Source organism: Schistocerca serialis, chromosome 9 (assembly GCF_023864345.2).
Source record: "Schistocerca serialis cubense isolate TAMUIC-IGC-003099 chromosome 9, iqSchSeri2.2, whole genome shotgun sequence".
Classification (NCBI taxonomy): domain Eukaryota; kingdom Metazoa; phylum Arthropoda; class Insecta; order Orthoptera; family Acrididae; genus Schistocerca; species Schistocerca serialis.
In genome coordinates, this window is record NC_064646.1 from 495339920 (window position 1) to 495358105 (window position 18186).

An 18186-nucleotide genomic window follows, 5' to 3' on the forward strand; every position below is an offset into this window, starting at 1 on the left:
CCAGGTTTAGCACTGTAGTTTGAATCCCTCAACCTTTTTTGTCAGATCTAGAATCAGATGAATGTTGCTGTGTGAAAGTTTGTCCCAGGGTTGCCGCCACTTGGAGGCAATGTCAAAAGAACTGATACTTTCTGAAGTGACTGAGTGTGGTTTACATGATTACAAGTGAGTAGTTGGTGGATCCTTTGGGCTGTCATCTAAGGGAGAGTTCTTATGAGATGTGATCTTCTTGAGCAAGTTTATCTTAGCTGCTTTCCTCCTCAGGACTTGTGGAGCAACATTAGATGGAACAGTTAACTACCAAATGGGGGTAAATCTAACAGTCCCAGTGGTGTCTTCATTAAGGTACTTTCGATGTGTGTGTGCGCTATTTTTCTACACAGGAACACAATATTCTCCAGCAGAATACACAAGACCAAGTGAGCAGAGTGTGAAGTATTTGCGTCTGCACCTCAACTGCTTCTAGCAATCTTTTGAAGTGGGCTCATTAGAGCCAAGTTTCTTATATATCTTGATGTACTGTCGTCTGGACATCAAGGACCAAGCCACAGCAATTCCTAGGTACATGGGATTGTAGTTATCCGGTACTTCAATTTAGTTGAATATCACATGCAGTTTCTTTTGACCTCATCTGTTTTTTAGATGGAACATAGTAACTCCAGTTTTAATCGGGTTATGCTGATGTCCCCATTTATACAAGTAATCACTTGTCAGCACATTCTCACAGTATGTAAGGTATGGAAGAATAATGTTAGGTCATCTGCATACTAAATTCTCAGAGTCCATGTCTGGCTTGTCATAGGTTAAACAGAATGGCGACCAGAACTGATCCGCAAGGTAGGTCATTTAAATGAACTCTTCAGCTGCTAGCATATCCATTAAGGAACAACTTTAAGTGTCTCTCAGAGAGTATGCCATTTATTATAACGCCAACTTCTGACATGGAGCAATTTCAGCAAACTTTGATATCAATCCCTCCCTCTACACAGTGCATTAAGCTGCCATAAGATCCACAAAAACTCTAGCTAATTTGAGGCCACATTGAGATGCAGCTTCTACTAGAGTTGTCAGCCTTAAGACCTGGTCACAGCAGCTACATTTCCTAAAGCCATCTTGTTCGGCAGGGACAAATTGATTGGTGGTCTCTTAAAGGCAATTTAGAATAAGCCTGTCTATTAGCTTACAGGTCACGCTGAGTAGCGATACTGGTCAGTAGTGACAAACATTGGTTCCACCTTTGTCTGGCTTCAGGACGGCAATTATCACATTGGTTTTCCACTGTTTGTGTGTGTGCGCCTTGTCTATTTCAGTTTTCTAAATCTTCATTAGAATGGCTACAGCAGAACTGGTTTTCATGCTTATGACTGTGCTTTACAACCCTTGGGACTGTACCAAGTTTTCTTATAAGGTTACAGGCTCTCTGACTAGAATATGCGAAGTTGACTCCTGCCATTTTTTATGGCATTTTTCTCTTCTGTTCTTATCAAGAGCTCATCAGCTATTGTACCTTTGCTAGATTACCGATATTTGGTGTGTAACTCATCACATTCTTGATACCACCCGGGAATGCTCTCCTTGCAGAACTCAAGTGAAATATTTGCAAGTCGAAAACTCCATCGAAGTTGCGGAATGGTTGTAACTGGTGGAGGTTCTGTGCCTTAATGAATTATGACTGATCTATGCAGGATATATGGGAAAGAATTTCTGATTAGAGTTACAAAACTATTGCCATCTTTGAACTAAATATTAAGCATTAAACAACCCAATGTAGTGTTTTATTTTTTCCACTGTCACATTACCCTGTTAAATCAATAATCAAGTGAAAAAGTGACTTTGACAAGAAAGAAGTTACATCAATCCACCTAACATAATTGTTTTCCTTGCATTACAGAGTCAAACATCACTGTCACAATGGTGTACCACATGGCAGTGAGAGGAAATACTGAAATGGGTGACAGTGTACCATCTGTTATTTAAATCCATCATCATACTGCGAGACAGTGAGGGATCACCCCTGCCTCCTTGAGCTTGAGATGCTGATGCTGTGTCAGGATGGAACTTAGAGCCTACTCTTCACACCAGCTTTTCGTTGTAGCTCATAATTAATCCTTTGACTGCTACAGACATGCTCGCTGCATTCTGTAGAGAGTGCAGCTCTGTCGTCAGCCTGTACTGCTGGCTGTGCTGGGACATTGTATTCTATCCACTCTTTGTATACTGGTTTTTCCACACAGCCCGACTCCACTGTGCTGAATATCCCTGTAATGCTGGGGCTGAAGGTTTTGTTTGGTACTCTGGGTTTTGCTGCCCACAATACAAAATAAATAGTCACCCCAACACTGTAATAAATCAAGAAGAAGATCAATCTATCAGTGGTATCACTCTTATTGGTAGTCTTTGTGAAAAAAATTTGATTCCTTCACATGTTACAATATGATATTATTGCTCAATAAATTACTGTATTTCCTTTTGCTTTTCATCTTAGTTACTAAGCTGTATCCAGTGAAGTAAAGCACTGCATAATATTTTAAGAATTTTGTGCAAACTTTGTGTAGTGTTCGTTTTACGTTATTGATTGCTATGTATGAAACGTAGCTAGCATAGAAAAATTGTATTTAATGCTGAGAACAGCATGAACCATAAACCATGGACCTTGCCATTGGTGGGGAGGCTTACGTGCCTCAACGATACAGATAGCCATACCGTAGGTCCAACCACAACGGAGGGATATCTGTTGAGAGGCCAGACAAACGTGTGGTTCCTGAAGAGGGGCAGCAGCCTTTTCAGTAGTTGCGGGGGGCAACAGTCTGGATGATTGACTGATCTGGCCTTGTAACACTAACCAAAATGGCCTTGCTTGTCTGGTACTGCGAACGGCTGAAAGCAAGGGGAAACTACAGCTGTAACTTTTCCCGAGGGCATGCAGCTTTACTCTATGATTAAATGATGATGGCGTCCTCTTGGGTAAAATATTCCAGAGGTAAAATAGTCCCCCATTCGGATCTCCGGGTGGGGACTACTCAAGAGGGCGTTGTTATCAGGAGAAAGAAAACTGGCGTTCTACGGATTGGAGCGTGCAATGTCAGATCCCTTAAACGGGCAGGTAGGTTAGAAAATTTAAAAAGGGAAATGGATAGGTTAAAGTTAGATATAGTGGGAATTAGTGAAGTTCAGTGGCAGGAGGAACAAGATTTCTGGTCAGGTGAATACAGGGTTATAAATACAAAATCAAATAGGGGTAATGCAGGAGTAGGTTTAATAATGAATAAAAAAATAGGTGTACGGGTAAGCTGCTACAAACAGCATAGTGAACGCATTATTGTGGCCAAGATAGACACGAAGCCCACGCCTACTACAGTAGTACAAGTTTATATGCCAACTAGCTCTGCAGATGACGAAGAAATTGGTGAAATGTACACTGCTGGCCACCGTAAATGCAACACCCTGAAGGAAGCATCCGAATCAAGTGAAATTTACACCATGGGTTTGCAGCGATGAGATATGCAACTGATTAGAATTTCAGCGCAGACGCACATCACGCGCGCCTGTGGCGCCACCTCATAGCGCCATTTAAGGCTTGGCGATTTCGACGAGTGTACGTTCGGCACGTGTGTTTACCTTGTGGTTGTTTCACAAGACGATCAGTTATGCCTCGTAGAAAACAGCGAACATCTTTTGATCACATATCCGAGTTTGACAGAGGAAGGATAGTGGCTTACCGAGATTGTGGATTATCATACAGAGAAATCACTAGTCGTGTTGGACGAAACCAAACAACTATAATGCGGATATGTGACCGTTGGATGCAGGAGGGTACGACGGACCGACGTGGTCGATCGCATTCACCTCGGTGCACCACTGCACGTGCTGATAGGCAAATTGTGCGCATGGCAGTGACGGATTGCTCAGTGACATCCAGAACCATAGCACAGCACATTGCGTCTGTAATGCATCATCCAGTGTCTGCATGTACCATTCGACGCCGTTTACAGCAGAGTGGTCTGTCCGCAAGACGTCCATTGCTTCATCTACCATTGACGCAGAACCACAGACGTCTCCGTCACCAATGGTGTGATGACAGACGGATGTGGATGGCAGAATGGAATGACGTTGTCTTTACTGACGAGGCACGCTTCTGTCTGCAGCACCACGATGGTCGGATTCGAGTGTGGAGACACCGTGGAGAGAGGATGCTGGACAGCTGCATTATGCACCGCCACACTGGTCTTGCACCGGGTATTATGGTATGGGGCGGTATTGGATATTACTCTCGCACGCCTCTAGTACGCATTGCCGGTACTTTAAATCGCTGGCACTACATATCCGAGGTGCTGCAGCCAGTTGTCCTTCCTTACCTTCAGGGCTCGGCCACAGCCATATTTCAACAGGATAATGCACGACCACAAGTGGCACGCATTGTCCAAAGGTTCTTCGTCAATAACCAGATTGAATTGCTTCCCTGGCCGGCTCGCTCTCCGAATCTTTCGCCGATAGAAAACATGTGGTCCATGGTTGCCCAACGAGTGACCCAGATTACATCCCCAGCTGCCACACCAGATGATCTTTGGCAACTTGTGGAAGCTGCTTGGGCTGCTGTACCCCAGGAACACATCCAACGTCTCTTTGACTATATGCCGAGACGTGTGGCAGCGGTGATCTCCAATAATGGCGGCTACTCTGGCTACTGATTCTGGCAGGAACCACATGTCACAGACGTCTGTAAACGTAATCATTTGATACTTGGTCAACATGTTATCTACAAAATAAATCTTGTTGTGCTACCTCTTGTCTTTCTTGGTGTTGCATTTACGGTGGCCAGCAGTGTATGATGAAATAAAACAAATTATTCAGGTAGTGAAGGGAGACTAAAATTTAATAGTCATGGGTGACTGGAATTCGTCAGTAGGAAAAGGAAGAGAAGGAAACACAGTAGGTGAATATGGATTGGGGCTAAGAAATGAAAGAGGAAGCCGCCTGGTAGAATTTTGCACAGAGCATAACAATCATAGCTAATACTTGGTTTAAGAATCATGAAAGAAGGTTGTATACATGGAAGAACCCTGGAGATACTAAAAGGTATCAGATAGATTATATAATGGTAAGACAGAGATTTAGGAACCAGGTTTTAAATTGTAAGACATTTCCAGGGGCAGATGTGGACTCTGACCACAATCTATTGGTTATGAACTGTACATTAAAACTGAAGAAACTGCAAAAAGGTGGGAATTTAAGGAGATGGGACCTGGATAAACTGAAAGAACCAGAGGTTGTACAGAGTTTGAGGGAGAGCATAAGGGAAAAATTGACAGGAATGGAGGAAAGAAATATAGTAGAAGAAGTATGGGTAGCTTTGAGGGATGAAATAGTGAAGGCAGCAGAGGATCAAATAGGTAAAAAGATGAGGGCTAGTAGAAACCCTTGGGTAACAGAAGAAATATTGAATTTAACTGATGAAAGGAGAAAATATAAAAATGCAGTAAATGAAGCAGGCAAAAAGGAATACAAACATCTCAAAAATGAGATCGACAGGAAGTGCAAAATGGATAAGCAGGGATGTCTAGAGGACAAATGTAAGGATATAGAGGCTTATCTCACTAGGGGTAAGATACAAGGTGTTTCAAAAATGATATTTGAAACGGCAATAAAAACTAAACGAGCAGCGATAGAAATACACCATTTGTTGCAATACGCTTGGGACAACAGTACATTTTCAGGCAGACAAACTTTCGAAATTACAGTAGTTACAATTTTCAACAACAGATGGCGCTGCGGTCTGGGAAACTCTATAGTACGATATTTTCCACATATCCACCATGCGTAGCAATAATATGGCATAGTCTCTGAATGAAATTACCCGAAACCTTTGACAACGTGTCTGGCGGAATGGCTTCACATGCAGATTAGATGTACTGCTTCAGCTGTTCAATTGTTTCTGGATTCTGGCGGTACACCTGGTCTTTCAAGTGTCCCCACAGAAAGAAGTCACAGGGGTTCATGTCTGGCGAATAGGGAGGCCAATCCACGCCACCTCCTGTATGTTTCGGATAGCCCAAAGCAATCACACGATCATCGAAATATTCATTCAGGAAATTAAAGACGTCGGCCGTGCGATGTGGCCGGGCACCATCTTGCATAAACCACGAGGTGTTCGCAGTGTCGTCTAAGGCAGTTTGTACCGCCACAAATTCACGAAGAATGTCCAGATAGCGTGATGCAGTAATCGTTTCGGATCTGAAAAATGGGCCAATGATTCCTTTGGAAGAAATGGCGGCCCAGACCAGTACTTTTTGAGGATGCAGGGACGATGGGACTGCAACATGGGGCTTTTCGGTTCCCCATATGCGCCAGTTCTGTTTATTGACGAAGCCGTCCAGGTAAAAATAAGCTTCGTCAGTAAACCAAATGCTGCCCACATGCATATCGCCGTCATCAATCCTGTGCACTATATCGTTAGCGAATGTCTCTCGTGCAGCAATGGTAGCGGCGCTGAGGGGTTTCCACGTTTGAATTTTGTATGGATAGAGGTGTAAACTCTGGCGCATGAGACGATACGTGGACGTTGGCGTCATTTGGACCGCAGCTGCAACATGGCGAACGGAAACCCGAGGCCGCTGTTGGATCACCTGCTGCACTAGCTGCGCGTTGCCCTCTGTGGTTGCCGTACACGGTCGCCCTACCTTTCCAGCACGTTCATCCGTCACATTCCCAGTCCGTTGAAATTTTTCAAACAGATCCTTTATTGTATCGCTTTTCGGTCCTTTGGTTACATTAAACCTCCGTTGAAAACTTCGTCTTGTTGCAACAACACTGTGTTCTAGGCGGTGGAATTCCAACACCAGAAAAATCCTCTGTTCTAAGGAATAAACCATGTTGTCTACAGCACACTTGCACGTTGTGAACAGCACATGCTTACAGCAGAAAGACGACATACAGAATGGCGCACCCACAGACTGCGTTGTCTTCTATATCTTTCACATCACTTGCAGCGCCATCTGTTGTTGAAAATTGTAACTACTGTAATTTCGAAAGTTTGTCCGCCTGGAAATGTACTGTTGTCCCAAGAATATTGCAACAAACGGTGTATTTCTATCGCTGCTCGTTTAGTTTTTATTGCCGTTTCAAATATACCGGTCATTTTTGAAACACCCTGTAGATACTGCCTACAGGAAAATTAAAGAGACCTTTGGAGAAAGGAGAACCACTTGCATGAATATCAAGAGCTTTGATGGAAACCCAGTTCTAAGCAAAGAAGGGAAAGCAGAAACGTGGAACGAGTATATAGAGGGCCTATACAAGGGCGATGTACTTGAGGACAATATTATGGAAATGGAAGAGGATGTAGATGAAGAGGAAATGGGAGATACGATATTGCGTGAAGAGTTTGACAGAGCACTGAAAGACCTGAGTCGAAACAAGGGCCACGGAGTAGACAACATTCCATTAGAACTACTGACAACCTTGGGAGAGCCAGTCCTGACAAAACTCTACCATCTGATGAGCAAGATGTATGAGACAGGCGAAATACCCTCAGACTTCAAGAAGAATATAATAATCACAATCCCAAAGAAAGCAGGTGTTGACAGATGTGAAAATTACTGAACAATCAGTTTAATAAGCCACAGCTGCAAAATACTAACACGATTTCTTTACAGATGAATGGAAAAACTGATAGAAGCCGACCTCGGGAAGATCAGTTTGGATTCTGTAGAAATGTTGGAACATGTGAGGCAATACTAACCTTACGACTTATCTTAGAAGAAAGATTAAGGAAAGGCAAACCTACGTTTCTAGCATTTGTAGACTTAGAGAAAGCTTTTGACAATGTTGATTGGAATACTCTCTTTCAAAATTCTGAAGGTGGCAGGGGTAAAATACAGAGAGAGAAGGCTATTTACAATTTGTACAGAAACCAGATGGCAGTTATAATAGGCAAGGGACATGAAAGGGAAGCAATGGTTGGGAAGGGAGTGAGACAGGGTTGTAGCCTATCCCCGATGTTATTCAATCTCTATATTGAGCAAGCAATAAAGGAAACAAAAGAAAAATTCGGAGTAGGTATTAAAATCTGCGGAGAAGAAATAAAAACTTTGAGGTGCCCCGATGACATTGTAATTCTGTCAGAGACAGCAAAGGACTTGGAAGAGCAGTTCAACGGAATGGACAGTGTCTTGAAAGGAGGGTATAAGATGAACATCAACAAAAGCAAAATGAGGATAATGGAATGTAGTCGAATTAAGTCAGGTGATGCTGAGGTAATTAGATTAGGAAATCCGACACTTAAAGTAGTACAGGAGTTTTGCTATTTGGGGAGCAAAATAACTGATGATGGTCGAAGTAGAGAGAATATAAAATGTGTAGACTGGCAATGGCAAGGAAAGCGTTTCTGAAGAAGAGAAATTTGTTAACATTGAGTATAGATTTAAATGTCAGGAAGTCGTTTCTGAAAGTATTTGTATGGAGTGTAGCCATGTATGGAAGTGAAACGTGGACGATAAATAGCTTAGACGAGAAGAGAATAGAAGCTTTTGAAATGTGGTGCTACAGAAGAATGCTGAAGATTAGATGGGTAGATCACGTAACTAATGAGGAGGTATTGAATAGAATTGGGGAGAAGAGAAGTTTGTGGCACAACTTGACTAGAAGAAGGGATCAGTTGGTAGGACATGCTCTGAGGCATCAAGGGATCACCAATTTAGTATTGGAGGGCAGCGTGGAGGGTAAAAATCGTAGAGGGAGACCAATAGATGAATACACTAAGCAGATTCAGAAGGATGTAGGTTGCAGTAGGTACTGGGAGATGAAGAAGCTTGCACAGGATAGAGTAGCATGGAGAGTTGCATCAAACCAGTCTCAGGACTGAAGACCACATCAACAGCTGAGAACCGAATGATATATATCACGATTCTTAACATACTGATTGTACATATACAGGATGAATGCATGTATTGCACCCAGAGTTCTGTCAATGTGCAACATGAATCACTTCGTCATATTTCATAAACTGTTCAAGGTATTGAAATGAGGTGTTTTGCAAATGATTGCATGCAAAGAGGGGCATATATTGCCATATGATTAATACTCTGAACTTTCTGATCTGCTGAGATACAGTCATAAATATTGTTTTCCCCAGTGAGAAGATGTATTACAGTTAATAGCATTTAATATCTCACCAAAAAATGATTTTGTGGTATTGCACACATTAATATCTATGCTAATCTACTTGGGATAGTAAGCTTTAATTGAAACCTGTTTGTTTTACAACAGCAAATACACACAGCCCAACTGACAGAAATCTGCTCAACACTCAGGCTGGAAACGCAGCTACTTGGCCACTCTCCATGCCTGCCCTGTTAAAAAGTTGGGAGCACAAAGGAGGCAGCAAGCGTGCATGCATTTACAGATCTGGAGCACCTGACAAAAATCGAAGGAGTGTGTAAGGGGATTCAGAGCACTCGGGGACAGTAGCAGTGGTGTGCGTTAACACGTCCAAAGAAGTAAAGGGGTTAAGACTCTTGTTTTCATGTCACTTAATAATGCATAACAAAAGTATGTCACTATTATCATAGCGATGTGACAAAGTATTGTGTGACCTCACAGGCATGAAGTTTCAAGGATCATTCATTTGTCTTTATGCCCCACTGACTCACAAGCAGCAGAACTTCATTGTATCACTCAGAATGTAATACAATTTTAGGATCTACCAACATGTAATACTGGTAACAGAAATTTGCTACCAAAACATATAAGAGCATACATATGTAATCAATGCTTCCACTACTAACAGCTACCAAGAAATAACAGAGGCGTTGTTCATTACAGATTACAGTCAGATCCTATTAAAACGTTTCCTGTTTTATGTTCTGGACTGTTCTATATCATCTTCCTCATTTACACTTCTCGCATCACAAAAATGTTAGGCAAATGTGCAAAGCTCTCATAGCAAATTTTCATCTTTGCACTGTCTTTGATTTTGTATGTGTCACGTCAGCCATCTTCAACATTTTACCCTGTTAAATCTTATCCTGCACCCTATTTCTTCACAGTATGCATACAGAAGTGTTAATTATCCATGCAGTTTGCCGTACCTTATCAACTGCCTAAGTGACTATCAGTTTTATCACAAAGTAGTAGTACTGATCTCTCTCAAGATTTTCCGCAACCCCAGTCATATGTAACAATGGCAAATTGTTGTAAACTATGTCACTCACCTAGAGGGAATGTAATGTAGTCACACATTCCCAGTAGTTGTCCAAAGCAAATTACTTTGTCTTCTGGTGAGAGGCCAATCTCCTTCATTCTAAAAGGAGGAGCAGAGTATTAGTACAATGTGACAGTTTAAGATTGTTGAAATGTATGACATGTTAGTTCATATCTTACACACATGTGACTTTATATGTTCAACTAGAGGAAAGAAGCTACAAACTTACTTTTTCCTAGATGCGCATTTTGTCAAAGCATTATAGGATGAGAGAGTTATATGCAACAGATGCTGTAGTTCTAAAATACATGTAAAAGTACTGCAGTCAGAAGTATATATAATACAGTTCTTCATTCTAACTTTGAATTTCATGATGCAGTGGGCTGAAAGGACACATTACAAACATTCGTTTCAGCATATTCAGATAAGAACACAAAAATACTGTTGATCACGTGAATACAGTAAAACAGACATGAGGTTGCTGTGTTTTGGCCACACGTGACATTTCCTTACTCAGAACATGTTCCACATGACCGAAATAAATCATTTTCACCACTACAAACTGAAGCTTAATATCAGCTTAACTAAACACTCGAAACATTAAGACATCATATATGGTTGTTGAAAATAATTTTAATGAAAACAAAAGAGAGAAAGACAAGAAAAAAGCAATAGAATAGCAGAAAGCATTTGTGGTAAAGTGTCTGAGTAAAAGAATCACAAGAATGCAGTACTAGACCAGTACAAATGATAGGAACAAACACAAATGAAACCAATAGACAGAATATCTCTCCGTGTGTGTGTGTGTGTGTGTGTGTGTGTGTGTGTGTGTGTGTGTGTGTGTGTCCTATTGCAGAGGAAGGACTTTGTCTGAAAGCTGTAACATTTAGCAGTTGTTTTCATTGTGCTTGTCTATGATTCAATGTCACCTCCATGTGATGAGTAGGAATCTGACCTCTCCACATTATTGTTATGTTATTCCATCCTCAACTTTCCTGTCTTTGTTTTCTTTTTGTAACAGATAGTCTTGCATATTGTACTCACTTTTCAATAGCAAAACGAACAGTATCTTCATTGTGACTGGCAACCATTATACCAATCTTCTTCTCCTCTCCTGCGTCCTTTAGATCCTTTATCCTACGAAGGCACTCAGTCAGTGTACGGTGGTACATCTCAGTCGTCGCCTCAAATGAAGGATTTGTTGGATCGGGATACCCGAGGGCTGCAGCTCTAGCGCGTTCCTGTAGAATGGAGACAATGGTCATTCCATATTAAACAGTACATCGTTAGCACTTTGTAAGATAGCTCAGATGTTACTATTACAAAAAACAGCATCTAATACAGTCGAGTTCAAAAGAACACAATTTAATAATTTGCAAGCACATTGAGGCTATGTGTTTTGTGTCCTTTATCCAGCCACCATTTGAAGATGGAAAACTATAACACACTTCAGAAAATATTTTTACAAATACTCTCTACAATTCCAGATAATGCAAAAACCTGATTCTGCAAAATTAAACGTGCAACACATTTTTACCTGTTCCAGGTAAGCTCCACGTACAAGCTTTGCTCCAAAGTAGAAATTCTGCCTCTTTGCTTGTTCCAGATCTGTGGTACACTCATTATATGTGTCCTTCAGGTAGCACTGATATGTGTTAAATACAACAGCCTGCAATGAGAATGCACAGCATTCAGTTATTTAAGATATTAGTATTATCAATTCATAGCATTACGTTTTCTTTTTACTAAAATAGCTTTCAATAATTACATGCATCAGTCACAGTGACTATGAGCACAAAGGTGCTAGTTGATAAAAAGGTAAATAAAGGACACTGGAAAATTTTGGGCAAAGGAAAAGTTGAGTTAGAGACAGTTGCTTGTTAATTAAGTGCACAGAGCTTATTTTTGAACGCTTTCTCTTTGCTACTGTAGAGTTTGACTTGTTCCATATCCTCAGAAGTTCTCCTTCAGAAGTTCTCCTTCACAATACAATCTTCACTTGAATGGATGAACAAATGATAACACAATGTTTGTTGTGGCATCCTGTGGCATTTTATGGGGAGGGGAGAGGAAATAAAATATTTATAGACATACATCTGCACCTACAGACATACTCTGCAAGCCACAGAGTGGCACTTGGTGGAAATCTACCCAACTTACAGTAGCCTACTAAAATTGGAAACAATTTTATAGCAACTGTCCTCCCACATTTATCTTCTTTCCAAGTGAAGACTTCAGACACTATTCACACTTCATAACTACTCCTTCAGTGATTACTATTACAGTATTAAACTTCCCAAGAGCATTTAAAATTGATTGATTCATTGAATGAATGAATGAATGAATGAATGAATGAATGAATGGTCCTGCGGTGGCATTCTCACTTCCAGCACACAGGGACCTGGGTTTGATTCTCGGTGGGGTCAGGAATTCTCCCTGCCTCAAGATGACTGGGTGTTGTGTCATCTTATCCTTATCATCATCATCATCATCATCATCATCATCATCAACAACAACAACAACAACAACAACAACAACAAAAACTCATTTTCATTATGGTCAGAGGAAGGCAATGGCAAACCACCTCCACTAGGACCTTGTCTAGTCGGCGGTGCGGGTCTCCCGCATCGTCCCCTACGCTCCTGGGAGTGTGGGACCTCATTCATTCATTTACAATTAGAAACTAAAAACCGCAAGAACAGCTTTGAGTTATGAAGTCACAATGTATTTTTAATAGTTATCTTCAAATAAAATTATAGAAGCTTACCTTTTTCTTGTTATATTTTCGCATGAATTCTACAGTGATACGAGAAATTGCAGGTTGAAAGTAAGTCTGCTCAGCATCAATCATTATACGTACATCCAGATCTTGTGCCATCTGAAATTAAAAACATAATTAAGATTGGGTATTATGCCTCATTATCACCACCACCACCACCACCACCACCACCACAACCATTTTTTTCAGCACTTTGAAGGTTTATGTCCCACAGTTCAGTATTCACTGTGCAAAATTCATATTTTAGTTTTCATAGTCTCTCTCTCTCTCTCTCTCTCTCTCTCTTTCTCTCTCTCTCTCTCTCTCTCTCTCTCTCTCTCTCTCTCTCTCTCACACACACACACACACACACACACACACACACACACACACACACACACACACACACGAAGAATCTCTGTTTTCATGTAAAAGGCAATCATGGTAAGCACAGAAACTTCTCTAAAGTTACGCAGTTTGAATTTTTACTTGTCACCCTGAAAGCATAGTTCGTAAGACAACTAAGGGAGGGTCCTTTTGCCAATTTTTCCAGCCAATTACATGCTAATTTGATATATAACATTTCAAACATACAAACCTTTGCAAGAGTGTTTACACGACGAATCATGTTTCTAAACATTTCTTCTTCTTTTGAGGTAAGCTGTGTGATGAGCCGAACCATTCGCCCTGTTTTGAGATCTGGCACTCTGAAGGTCTCACTCAGCTGTTGATTTTCGTCTATGATGCCACTCCAAGGAAACAAATGGATCATCCTGAGAAACAAAGATACCATCCAATGGTCATCATTCATTGCTATAAATATTTGTGGTCACTATCCTAAGTTGTGAATTTTTTTCTGTTTCTGATAAAAATAATTAGAGTTAGTCTTTTGCAACACACTACTATCATGTTCTTTGTTTAACTAACAATATCTTCTAACTGTTTTGTTAACTTTACTGACATGTAAAGAAGTATATTGTCAATATTAAGGAGGAACACCAATAGAAATAAATGAATGGATGAGAGAAAACACAGGAATTGATATATCATAGTGAGTGTTATGTAACTGAACAGGAGACTGACTGGCAATATAGCCATGTGGACTCTCAGAAAATACAGAAAGAAATTCCTTTGCTGAATTTATCATTACAAAAAAAGAGCTAGATGAATGGCCTGTTGAGATCAGCATCAAGAAACAAGAATGGCATACTGCTGCTTCTTGATGATGGATGCTGCTATCTGAGCTTTGTGTGGTGTCTGTGAACCATTTCCTATGTATTTCTAAATCAGCTACAGATGTTAGCACGTTTTTTTTAAAAAAAAAAAAAAAATGTTACATATATTTATCATTTGTAGAAGTCATATTAGGTGGACAGATCTGTAAATAAAATGTGTCTTATGGAAAATAATGTATGTCCATTGGCCAAACAATGGACATACACATCGAGAAAGCAATAAACACATAATGAAATAACCTGTTAAGAACATTGCTAAAGATGTGGTGCAGCTGTACAAAACATGCAACTCAACTGCTTCTTTTCTAGATCAGTTAAAATACCTAAAATAATAAGATGAAATATTTGCTTTAAAAAATTCAAACGAAGTTAGTAACAGTTGTTATCATCCAGAAAAACAATACTTCGTGTTTTAAATAAAGTAATTCACATTCATGTAAACTTACATTTATATTCCTGGTCCACACAATTTGACAAAAATTAAATTCAATAAAGCAGCATAATTGTAAGCCAGTCACATTTGGAATTAGCTGCAACTCACCCCTCCTGGTCATACGTGATCTTGTCGAGGAACTTTTTGACTGGCGCTTCACTCAGCAGACATGCCTGCTCGAACTTCTTCTCGAGAACTTCGGGTCCGACATGGTGGGAGATAACACTGCCCGTACCACCGACAACGTCGGTCAAATATTGTCGTGTTCGCATTATCACTTCCGACAACTGCAACTGTTCAAAAATTTAAGAGCAACATCATTAGAAGATGAGAAGATCATTCAACTATTATGGATTCTCAATGTATTACTACAGGAAGGCATAGATAATAAATAGGCCCTCTGAAAAACAATAATTGAATCTCTGCTAATAGCATTGGTGTTTGTTGCATGTAAGACTGCTGTGTGATAAGCAAACCTAGAACAGTGAAAACATTGCAGTTCAAATTGCATATGACAACACAAGTTCAGACTTTCTGTTGTCAAGAATGAATGAGATTTAACTCTAAAAGCAACTTAAGAAGCATATGGGAGACATTTCAAGCTGGCTGTTAGCACCTGAGAGATTGAGAAGAAATTATAAAATATCACAGATATACAAGTGTGTAGCAGGAAAGAACAGTAAGATATGCTCTAAGAAGATGAGAAACTTAGGAGTAAGTGGAACTTCATCTTGACACAAACTTATTATTCCTATATTTTTAACATTTAAGGCAGCTCATTTATTTGAAGTTCAAACCTCATCCTAAATCTGTTACCTGCAACAGCTATTGTTCTCATTTCAGCAAATAGCAAACAGCGTTCATATTCACAATTGATTTTACAAATATTTTTAACAGATTTTGAAAAAGTTTTCTAAGCTAATGCAAGAGACTTTTGTAGGAAAATTTCTAATTTTATCGTGGATTAAAACATTATAGTCTGATAAGAGGCTGTTTGCTGAAGAATTACTTACCAAGAGCTGTGGTCTTCCAAGTGCTGTAAGTTTGATAGCACAAAACCCTGTCCCATATGTTGCACCTGCAAAACAATATGTATGTTCAAAAAAGACAGACTGGAGAGCATGGAGTTTTGTTTCCTTGGCACAGATTTTGAAATAGGAATATGCACCACTATTCTTTTAAACGAATTTCAGTGTTACAGTGTAGTTTTACTCTGATAGTAGTTATCATTACTAAATAAGAGAAAGGTTTCTTTTGTTGTTATTTTCACAGTTATTATTTTAGTAGGTCTTCTTACTGATGAATATATTTCAAGGGCATTTTGAAAACATCTTGTAACATAAGATATATAAAAATTTAGGCAGACTCCATAATTCACAGACCAAGGCTTTGGAAAATTATGAGCAACCACTACAAGAATCTAAAATTTTCCCTAGAGGAATTAGAAAGCTCTTACATTTCAGAGTACAAAACGTGAACCTCAGAAGCACTAGTGTTCCAGAGAGAGAGAGAGAGAGAGAGAGAGAGAGAGAGAGAGAGAGAGAGAGAGAGAGACTACTTCCTAATGCATAAAGTGAAAAGTGAGTCAGTTTAAACAATCTACTCACAGCCGAGGAACAGAATGAGTGTGATATTATTTGACAGCAAAAAAATTATGAATATGATATATGCAGCAAAATACTTCCAACTGTATCATCAGAGTTGTTTAACCAAATACCTCTTCCTAGCAGCATAATTCCTGTGTTGGAATGAGATATGGCAAACTATCAGCAGGAGGCACAAAACTACCAAATTTGTACATGATCAGTAACCCAAAATTTTAGCACTCCGAGTACAAATGTAACATCTCGAATCTAACATTCACTCAGCATGACTCCACCAATAGGCATAATCCTTAAAACCAAAGTTTTGAATTACTATTCCTTATTAAGCACAAACATTCTAACACTCTTATAATTTTAAAGCTTATACTGAACATTCAGCTACTGCTTAGTATATGCTTTCTTAACAGTTACAATGGGTCACTTTTAAAAATGTGTGTACAACAATTTACAGTTAAGAGCAATGTTTGTGCTTAGTTTCTTGAAGAGTATAAATGTCTCTTCTAGTGGTATTTCCAAAATAGCAGGAACAAATGGCTTATTGCACTCTAGACAAACATAGAACCTCCACTATATAGCATTCAAACAGTCATTAATTTTGGCGAATTCTGATATATTCAAAAGGGTTTAAGCACACAGATGAAGCTTAAAGGTACCAAAAGAACTGCCTTGTAGTGACTAAATATCATGAACGTGAATATTTTTTACAATTCTCTTTCTTGCTTCTGCAAGAAATTTCATTAAAAATGTTTATTTTGATGTGAATAATATCTGAAAATGTTTGAAGAAGCCACCCAACCATAATTAACACGAAAAGCTAATTCAGGGATCAATAAGAGTGTTTTATATCAACACAAAAATGCTTCTAGAGTATTCATAGGCTTCAGTTGAAGCAGTTGAATTCTAAAACATAACTAAGTTACAACAGGTCTCCTTCTTGTGAGTAAGTAGACAGTGTCCATACAATAAGGTGATTAAACAGGCAAGTTACTTTCACTCTCAAATGATGACTGAGAAAGATCTCAGTATGGCTGTATGGCAGTAATGACTAGAAAGAGATTCAGTAAATTTCTGTGAATTAAGTGTCATGAACATTCTGTAAATAGTGGTCTTTCTTTTATGAACCTAATAACTGTATCACCTTGCACTTTTAGTGTAACAATTAAGATACTAAAAAGTAATTATGATGGTCACAAATTTCCACTTTTACAGTTAACCAAGAAAAATGCTGTTTTCTAAAAATGTAATATTGAGTAGCTACCTATACAGTTAAACATTTCAGTTCATATAACCATAAATCTGCAGTGAAGTAAGAAAGAAGGTTCACCTTTTTATGAGAACACTTTCGTTTTGTTTAACCCCAAACACACTTCACCCCAGTTGTGACATCTCCAGTGGATTTCATCTTAAGTTGTTGAAAGCCACAAGGCACACATAATGTAAAAAAAGAAAGAATGAAAAGAAAAGCCCACTGAAGATGCCACAACCACAGTGAAATATTTTTGTGGACTATACCAAATGAAAAATTGTGTTCTTGCAAGAGGGCAGACACTCCTTAATTTGTTATTTTCTGCAAGCATGGGAAAATAGCTAAAATTTCCATCATCAAAAATCTGAAAAAAGGTACCTCAACTAGTGACAATTATCATATAAAGTAACAAATGTGTGACCAGCAATTAATTCTTGAGCAATATTCACATTCTTGCAGAAAACGTTCTCATATCAGCATTTCAAGAGGATGCTTTTTTTAAAAAATATCACAATTTACATTCTTTAGCTCAAAACAGTTTGCGTCTTGCTAGAAACTGCAGATAATTTCATTAAAAAACTATATCTGAATTCAGGATAATGTACAAGAATGTTTCTCTTGAGAAGAGAAAATATTTAAAATTTTTAAGTCAACAGACTAGCAACTAACATTACACTCGTTATCAGTAACCTACAAAGTATGTCAATCTTTC

General features: G+C 39.3%; 1 protein-coding gene and 1 long non-coding RNA gene across 3 annotated transcripts in view; one reads left to right on the top strand and one right to left on the bottom strand.

Moving 5' to 3' along the window:
* The window catches only part of LOC126418919 (uncharacterized), a 90037-nt gene that overhangs the window by 68455 nt on the left and 3396 nt on the right, over positions 1–18186 (top strand). The window contains exon 2 of the long non-coding RNA XR_007575908.1: positions 13618–13755. This is a non-coding gene — a long non-coding RNA (uncharacterized LOC126418919). The remainder of the gene's footprint in view (positions 1–13617; positions 13756–18186) is intronic.
* LOC126418916 (proline dehydrogenase 1, mitochondrial-like) overlaps positions 1–18186 on the bottom strand; it is a 288058-nt gene that overhangs the window by 14383 nt on the left and 255489 nt on the right. For both annotated transcript variants that reach the window (XM_050085942.1, XM_050085941.1), the window contains 7 exons: positions 15638–15702; positions 14733–14917; positions 13555–13729; positions 12966–13076; positions 11736–11867; positions 11243–11439; positions 10209–10297 (listed from right to left, as the gene is read on the bottom strand). In XM_050085942.1, the coding sequence (XP_049941899.1) occupies positions 10209–10297; positions 11243–11439; positions 11736–11867; positions 12966–13076; positions 13555–13729; positions 14733–14917; positions 15638–15702 (954 nt within the window). The remainder of the gene's footprint in view (positions 1–10208; positions 10298–11242; positions 11440–11735; positions 11868–12965; positions 13077–13554; positions 13730–14732; positions 14918–15637; positions 15703–18186) is intronic.